This window comes from Marmota monax, unplaced genomic scaffold (assembly GCF_021218885.2).
Source record: "Marmota monax isolate L192 unplaced genomic scaffold, Marmota_monax_Labrador192_F-V1.1 WCK01_AAM20220418_F8-fsc00012, whole genome shotgun sequence".
Taxonomy (NCBI): Eukaryota; Metazoa; Chordata; class Mammalia; order Rodentia; family Sciuridae; genus Marmota; species Marmota monax.
In genome coordinates this window covers 35,796,596-35,805,722 of record NW_026695227.1, presented here as the reverse complement: position 1 = coordinate 35,805,722, position 9,127 = coordinate 35,796,596, and the positions used below count along the sequence as shown (strand labels likewise).

Below are 9,127 nucleotides of genomic sequence, written 5' to 3'. Positions count from 1 at the left end.
AGAACAGGCTAATCATTGAATTCAATATGTGGGCAATCTCTAGCTCAGCTTGGTAACCACATAAAATGTCCTTTTGACACTGCTCAGGCATTCCTGGCTCTGGGCCATGCTATGGGGGTTGGTTCCTTTGAGAAAGTCTGTCAGCATGAATAAAGCAAAGATTCTTCAAGAGAGTTGACTGAATGGTTAGAAGACTTATTTTATGATCATTTATATTTACAGTTTCACACAATTATTTTAGAAGACTTTTCCCTAAAAGAGCAATAGGAATAAGAGTAATTTGTATATATTAATTTCAATAATGATGGGAAGGTTCAATTCTCTGCATCCATACCAGTGTGCATAGAAACAAATAAAAGGAACTAAAAGATCATCAATCACATTTGATGATAATTTCATAAACACTAACATTCATGTCTGTAAGGGTTTATACTTTCATTCCATTAACTGGTTATCTATAATTTAAACAAGAACGGAATAAGAAATGAATTAATAGTAAAATTATCATATCAAAACATGATTAATTTTTTTATTTATTCCATAAGATATGGGCTTAGCTATTTGATGTAAATTAAAAAATACAAATGTGTAATGTAATGGATTTGTGACTTTGGATACATTATTTAATTTCATTAAGTTTCAGTCTCTCTGCCTAAAATGCAGATGGAATTTCAAGAGTGTTTTTGAGAACTGAATAAAATTATGTAAACAAGTGTACTCCATAAATCATGTGACTTTTAGGTTTTGAGAATAGTTGTGTTAATTATTTTTCTTTTGTTTAGAATTAATTCTCAACTCTGGGAATGGTATGAAGAGTAGTTGTGGTTTACTAAACACAAGTTTATTCCAGTGACTGAAACCTTTTATATTTTATCACAGTCTTTATAACATAAGTGTGAAATTGTTCTTCCTATTTCTAAAGCATTGAGACTCAGAGATCCTGTAACTTTCATCACTTCACACAGCTAGCAAATGTGGAATTCAATACCTACAATTAAAGTCCATTTCCTTAAAAACAATTCTTCAAATTGGTATACAATTAAAAATACAGGGATATAAATAGTAATTTCCTGATTTTAGAAAATAGAAAATGAATAGATAATACAAAATATACTAACAATTTTATATGACTTTTAATTATGTCCAGTTTCAAAATATACCCAGCATATCTATTTAACATTGGTTAAAAGTCAAGCTATTAAGTATTGAAGCAATGCTGAGATTTGGATGTCTTCCTCTGGCCTCCGTACATCCAACTTACCTCTGATTTTCCATCTACTTTTACTAACACCCAGAATGACTAGAATAATAAAAATTAGACAATGCCTTCATTGTAATCCAGGGAAACCAGTGTTTGTAAACATACTCCCTCTTTCTTCCACTGAACTAGTATGCTTCTTTTAAATTGTAGGTTTTCTGTCACTTAGTAAAAGTCATTTTTTATATTGTCAAAAAAAATTTTGCCTTCATTTTTCCATTTTATCAAGAGCAATTATACTTCTCTGACTATAAATTATGAAGAAGAAGCAAAAATATAATATAAAAACAGTATCAGAAGTGCTTTAAAATGATTTGGCATGGTTTCTATGTAAATTTTATGTACCATGAACTACTTAATATTTTTATCCATTTTCTCTACCACTGACTCAAGGGACCAATTCAGTGAATGAAAATTGACAGAAGAGAAATATAAACAAAACTCAAAGGAATATAAACATAAAACATTACTATTGAAGTTCTAAAAGTTCTAAAAAGGCAGCTTGGGGAACAGTGTCCAATAAGACAGAGAAAAAAATAACAAACAAATAACAATACTAAGTGTAAAAATTTTTGTCTTTTGATGTCATTTTCTGGGATAAATATAGCAACCAATCACAATCACAATTCCTAATGCAGACTTCTACCCAATGCTCCGTGAAAAGTTTCAAACTTGGAATCTACTTCATTATACTGAAGGCCTTCGTAATTGCCATTGTTAGTCTGCCTTCCTTTAATAATTTTACTACCATAATACTGCTCGCACTGTGAAGCTTTTTTCATGCTCATTCTTTTGCTCAACAGAACTGCAGTTGAAGAGGTTTTTTTGTTTTGATTGATTAGTGTTGTAATTTATATGTTAAGTAAAATATTTGGAGTTAGTGTCTTCCTTGATCAAACTCTAATTATGTAACCATGCCCAAATGAGGTGATCAAAAAATTTATTAAGGATTATTAAATTTACTAAGGATTTATTCAGATCCTTAGTAAAAACAATATATATGCAAATAGAGCAAAGATTAGAGTTTTTGCTTGTTTGCATTTTGAGATTCTTATAATGGCTATTTTTGCAAAATGAACTTATGCAAGTTAAGCATCAATTTACCCATTTATAAAAGAAAATACATAACCATGTCTATTTTGCCATATAGCTGTGATGATTAAATAAGACATTGTACAGGATATACCTAGTCCAAAAGAAGGCTTGAAATAGTGCTCTCAGTATAAATGCAATTTTTAAAGGAATTTTTAACAGACTTTCAGGTTGCAAAAGAGCAATGGCAGTTACCTAAAAATGCATCTTTATATATAATTTCAAAGAACAAATATATGGATAAACAAGGAGAACATATAAAGCCACATAGAATACATACTCTAATCAAAACAAGAAAATAGAGAGTTTTCCATTACTTCTAAGTGGGAAAAAAAATACACGAGTCCATCGGAGGCTAGGAAGAATTGGTCAGATACCATAAACACCATGCAGAATAGTTTGCGGTAGACATTACTTAATTTCAAAGTGCATGTAATTTTTAAAAGGAAATTGTATGGTAGTGAAAAGTAAAGAAACTTTATATTTTCATTATTAAGAATAACTAGCAAAGTGATTTCAGTTCTATAGACACTGGTTTTCTAGTCAGGATTGTAAATCAGTGATTACATGGAATGTACAGATAGCTTTAAAGGGCAACACAACATGGTCACTTTCAGGTTAAAAAGAAAGCTGAAGCCAAGGAGTTCAGCAGTGCAGGTAGCTGGGCTTTGGATACAGAAAGGTAAGGGAGAAGTAAAGTTTCATTTCCCTGGTTGAATCTTCACCATGGCACTCATTCAGGTCAATACATACTTTCATTTGCTTCTATGAAATACTACCTTATGAACCAAATGTTTGAAGCTTTGTTTTACTTGCTGGTTCCTCAAAGTGTAAATAAAAGGGTTCAACATGGGAGCAATAGTAGTGTTGAGGAGAGCTACTCCTTTGGTCAGTGATGCTCTTTCTTTTGCTGAAGGCTTGACATACATGAATATGCAGCTTCCATAAGAGATGGAGATGACAATCATGTGAGAGGAACAAGTGGAGAAAGCCTTTTTCCTCTGACTGCCAGATGGGATTCTCAGAATGGTGCTAATGATGCATATGTAGGACAGAATCACCAACGCTAAAGTGAAGAGAAGAGTAACAAAGGCAAAGTAAAAGCCAGTTTTCTCTAAAAGCCATGTATCTGAGCACGAGAGTTGCAAGATGGGGAAGTAGTCACAAGAGAAGTGATTGATGACATTGGAAGCACAGAAATCTAACCTGAGGAAGAGCATAAGTAGTGGAAAAATGGTCAGAAATCCTGCCATCCATGAACCAAAGACAAGGAGGGAGCAGACTTTCTTATTCATGATGGTGGTGTAATGCAGTGGCTTGCAGATGGCGACATAGCGATCATAGGACATAGCAGTTAGAAGGAAAAATTCAGACACACCCATGGAGATGAAGAAATATAATTGAGCTAAACAGTTGTTATAGGAAATAGTCTTGACTTTAGTAATTATTGATCCCAAAAATCTGGGGATGGAAACACTGGTGAATGCAATTTCCAAGAAGGAGAAATTCCGGAGGAAGAAATACATAGGGGTCTTTAGATGTGAGTCCAGCAAGGTGAGAATGATGATGGTTAGGTTTCCAGTGATGCTTAATAAATAAGTTATGAATAAAAAGATAAACATTATAACCTGAAGCTCTGGGTTGTCTGATATGCCCAAGAGTATAAACTCTTTAATCATTGTGTGGTTTCTCATTCTGATTTTTTTTTCTTCCAACAAAGTCTATTGGTGAAAAACAAAGAAAATATATAGCAAAGTTTGGCATTAAAGTATTGAAAATTTATATGTGATATTAATATCTCCATTGACATTTTTCTTATAAGAATTTTGTGATATTCACTCATTACTATTAATACAGAAAATATACACATATCTTCAGTTGAAATCAAACGTGGATCACTGACATATTTTAAGTCCCTTTGTCACTAAATTTACATCAAACCTCAAAGTATTTTCAAATTTTCTGTATGTGCAGTATGTCTTGGAATTACTGATTTCTACAATAACATTTATCAAATACATTTGTAGTTTGACAACTGAGGCACTGTCTTCCAGTTTCCAAGCTTATGTACTTTTAGGCCTGAATTATTTAATTTTGGGGTTGATTCTGATAAACTTAGAAAATTGATTGGTGAGAATTGGTGACCTAATCACAGTCACTAAACTTAAATAGATTTTATGATTATTTTTATTCTCAATATATATATACTTTTCAACATTCATTCCCATAACCATGGGGATAAATGAGTTTCAATCACAGAAATATAGAACTAGAGTTATCTTGGTTGTAAACAAAAGTTTTAAATTTATGGGAAGAAAAACAGAGGCCAGAGAAATTGGTGAACATAGAGGTAGATCTCAATAATATGCATAGATTTACAATCTACTAATGCTTTATATCATTTTATACCCTTTATTTAAGTTAGCAACTGAGATTTAAATTTTTATTATATTAACTTTGTCCTTTTACTCTTCAACTTTCCTGAGGAGACAACAGAAATTTGAAGGAGTTTTCTGATTCCAAAATATGGTACTGCCTCCTCTCCACAAGGCTAAACAATCAGAATAAATATAATTTCCTCTAGGATTTACCTTATAGAAATCACATTCTCCACAATATAACTTAGAGGACTTCTATCTGCCCTGTTCTCTGTCTCCCTAGCAGTCAGCATCATGTCTGTGATGAAAGTTCTCATATATTTGTTGTAATTCTTTCTCTCTGTAGCATACATGGGACAACTCAGCAGGTGATAAGTATCAATGCTGATATTGTGCATTTTTTTCTTCTTTTGATTTTATTTTTCTGACAATCAGTATTATTTTCCTTTGGGAATTTGCATATACTTGTCATGAATATATAGCAAAACCAGCAACTCAAAGGCAGAAATTATTACTGTGGTTTGAACAAAGGTTGAAACATATTAAAATGTAAAATTAACAATAACATTTATGTTAAAGTGGTAATTTCAGCATCCTTGTTATTTATTCCAATAAAATAAGCTTTCATATAAGATAAAAAATAAATGTATTAAAAAAATGGAACATATTTTCTGATGTGTCTAATGATACTAATCAGAAACAAAATCCAAATTTTTCTTGATTTTATTAAAATGCAAAATTGAATGCATTTATAACACACTTCAATTTTGTTTTTATTTTTGTTTTGTTTTGTTTTTGTTTGTTTTGTTTTTTGCTCACCCTTTCCTCTGTTACCCAAAAGCCTCTCACACAGAGAAAGTTTAGGCTGAATATCATGTAAATTTTCTGTCAGCCTCAAGTATAAGTTAAAGAAAAATGAGTTCCTCTTTTATATCCTTTATGTTTCCACATAAACTGACACATTTCTCTGACCTGAACTCCAAAACCTACTCCTGCAAACCTGAGGGTTCTCTATGTGAATTTTCACGGATTACTGCTTCAACATACTATAAAGGTAAAACATTTCAAAGTTCTCTGCATAAGATAAAGATTGAGTATCACACAAAATAACTCCACTTTACCTTCTCTGTGAACTGTATGACCCCTTGAGAGGCTAGATTGAAGAACAGAAGCATTCAAGTTGAGATAAAGTGGTGACATGGTGTACCTTTCTGGAGAGTCAAGCCATAGAGCAAAAGAGTTCTAGTCATCTGGTACAACCAACCTGGTTTCCCTTTGGCTGTCCCTACTTTTCTTAATATGCACATGGACTTAGGCTACCCTCAGGAGATAGTGTATTCTCAGTTCCTTGGGGGTTAGCTAAATCCAGGACTAAGGAACTCCACAGTGGATGGTACCCCTATTGTATTCATTGACATATCTGTGCCAGCACAGAGCAGAATGAATGACTAAAGAAAGGATTTTAAATTCTCTAAAAATCAGAAAAGTGGGGCTGGGGTTGGGGCTTAGTGGTATAGCGCTTACCTAGCATGTGTCAGGCCCTGATTCGATACTCAGAGCCATAAAAATAAATAAATAAAGTTATTATGTCAACCTACAACAGAAGAGTACTTCAACTTTAGCTTTTAATTTTTAATGTTAAAGTTAATACATGGTTAATTATGAGAATCGATTGTCACCCTACTATAAAGTAACCTGTGGAATGGTACATACATTTGCAAACAAGCTTTCATTTCTTTCAAATCTATGAATTAACCAGCATAAATAATATTTTATACATTTTATTTTTTGTATCATCCTAAAAACACAGCCACATTTACACTCATAGAATTTTTTCTTTATACACTAATGCAGTTTTACAACACAGTATATTCTTATTCTGCAACTTTCCTAGGTTTTTTTTTTTTAGTTAATAATGTTTACTGGAAATTATTCCTTATCAAGTTATCCAGAGAGAACTTATCCTTCTGTAACAATTGGATAGAACAGCAGAGGGGACTTATTTATAATGTAATAATTTAATTGCTGGCTTAAAAATAGGGGTTATGTTGTCATTAATTTTATAACATTAGTAATGATGCTACAGTACATTCTTGTATGTTCTTCTGCATCTGTACAAATATTGGTATAACTTTTTGATACTTCATCATTTCTCCACTACAGGAAAGAATGAATCTTTTTCATTGCATCCTAACCAACACTGGATGTTATAAATCACTTAGGTTTTACAAGCGGACAAAAATGATACTCTAATTAATTCAATGATAAAGGTAATATCATATGGACCAGATCACAGTGCCTGGATGGTTTTGAGGTTAAAGAGATCCATTTTCTTAGCAAACTTGCAAAATTTATTTGACCTGTCTTTTTTTTTTTTTTTTTTTTTTAAGGGAGTGAGTATGTATATATATAACTCAGGGGCACTCAACCATTGAGCCACATCCCCAGCACTTTTTCGTACTTTATTGAGAGACAAGGTCTCACTGAGTTACTTAGAGCCTCACTTTTGCTGAGGCTGGCTGGCTTTGAAGTCACAATCCTCCTGCCTCAGCCTCCCAAGCTTGTGCCACCACACCCCACTATTTGACCTTTCTTAGTATCAGTTTTCCAATGCATAAAATGAAAAGATTGGTAGTTTTAACTCATAGGATACTGTAATAATTAAATGAGAGATGCATGAAAGTGCTTAGCAGAGTAAAAAAGGTATATAAATGTTTAGTATATAAGTGTTATATATTTAAAAAATTGTACATTTCCAACTGATAGAGACTGAATATTTTAAATATTTGTTTTTCTTGTCCATGAATTGGGTATTTTGTATTCATTTTTTATTGAGCTTATTGTTTTATTAGTAGAAGATATATATGTATAATGTTGTGTTTCATCTGTTGCAACATGTTTTCAGAGCCCATGTTATGTTTTGACTTTTTTACACTGCAGTTTGACTAAAAAAAGATTAGGCAATTGATTAATTAATTAGGCAATTAATACATGTAGTTAGATTCACAGATTCTTGGTGGTATATTTTTCTAAGGACATCCTTCTGTATATACCTCAAATTTATAAATATATATAAAAATTTATATTCATATAAATTTAATACTCCTGTGCAAAGGGTTTTGACATCCATATCTTTAATCCAACCAAGACCTTTTTTTTTCCTTTTTCTATTGCAGTGCTGGGGATCAACCCTAGGATCTTATAGAGAAAGTGCTCTGTAACTGATCATCACCCTCAGCCCCAAAACTTATTCCTCTGTGATACATGGATCTATTTTTGTTCTCTTTTCAATGGACAGCCAACTTCCCTAACAACTTCAAGGTCTATATAAACAATATGAGAGTTTGGACAGTGAGTTATCAAGAGCACCAAAGGCACTTGTATCTTCTGTTACCAACACTTTTACCCCCAAATTTTCACTAATAAAATCCATATAAATTCCATGATTTTGTCATTTTTTAGTGCTGCGTAATACTCCATGGTGTATAAATGCCACATTTTTTTTTATCCATTCATCGATTGAAGGGCATCTGGGTTGGTACCACAGTCTAGCAATTGTGAATTGTGCTGCTATGAACATCGATGTAGCAGTATCCCTGTAGTATGCTCTTTTAAGGTCTTCAGGGAATAGTCTGAGAAGGGCAAGAGCTGGGTCAAATGGTGGTTCCATTCCCAGCTTTCCCAGGAATCTCCATTCTGCTTTCGAAATTGGCCGCACCAGTTTGCAGTCCCACCAGCAATGTACAAGAGTACCCTTTTCCCCACATCCTCTCCAGCATTTGTTGTTGTTTGAATTCATAATGGCTGCCAATCTTACTGGAGTGAGATGGTATCTTAGGGTGATTTTGATTTGCATTTCTCTGGCTGCTAGAGATGGTGAGCATGTTTTTCATGTACTTGTTGATTGATTGTATGTCCTCCTCTGAGAAGTGTCTGTTCAGGTCCTTGGCCCATTTGTTGATTGGGTTATTTGTTATCTTATTGTCTAATTTTTTGAGTTCTTTGTATACTCTGGATATTAGGGCTCTATCTGAAGTGTGAGGAGTAAAAATTTGTTCCCATGATGTAGGCTCCCTATTTATCTCTCTTATTGTTTCTCTTGCTGAGAAATAACTTTTTAGTTTAAGTAAGTCCCATTTGTTGATTCTTGTTATTAACTCTTGTGCTATGGGTGTCCTATTAAAGAATTTGGAGCCCAACCCCACAATATGTAGATCGGAGCCAACTTTTTCTTCTATCAGAGACAGAGTCTCTGATTTGATATCTAGCTCCTTGATCCACTTTGAGTTAACTTTTGTGCATGGCGAGAGGAGGGGATTCAGTTTCATTTTGTTGCATATGGATTTCCAGTTTTCCCAACACCATTTGTTGAAGATGCTATCCTTCCTCCATTGCATGC

At 33.1% G+C, this 9,127-nt stretch overlaps 1 protein-coding gene across 1 annotated transcript; it reads right to left on the bottom strand.

The window, feature by feature from the left end:
• Positions 1-224: 224 nt before the first annotated feature.
• On the bottom strand, positions 225-4,044 carry LOC124087327 (olfactory receptor 6C3-like). The gene is made up of 2 exons (XM_046436177.1): positions 3,127-4,044; positions 225-245 (listed from the first exon to the last, which is right to left on the bottom strand). The coding sequence occupies exons 1-2, from the start codon at positions 4,042-4,044 to the stop codon at positions 225-227; spliced, it is 939 nt and encodes a 312-aa protein (XP_046292133.1).
• Positions 4,045-9,127: the final 5,083 nt, after the last annotated feature.

Excerpts from the sequence above, each read along its gene's own strand:
- LOC124087327 (XM_046436177.1), bottom strand. The coding sequence starts at position 4,044 with ATGAGAAACCACACAATGATTAAAGAGTTTATACTCTTGGGCATATCA. Across the intron at positions 246-3,126 it reads AACATTTGGTTCATAAGGTA|TCTTCTAAAATAATTGTGTG; the intron begins GTATTTCATAGA and ends TTTAGGGAAAAG.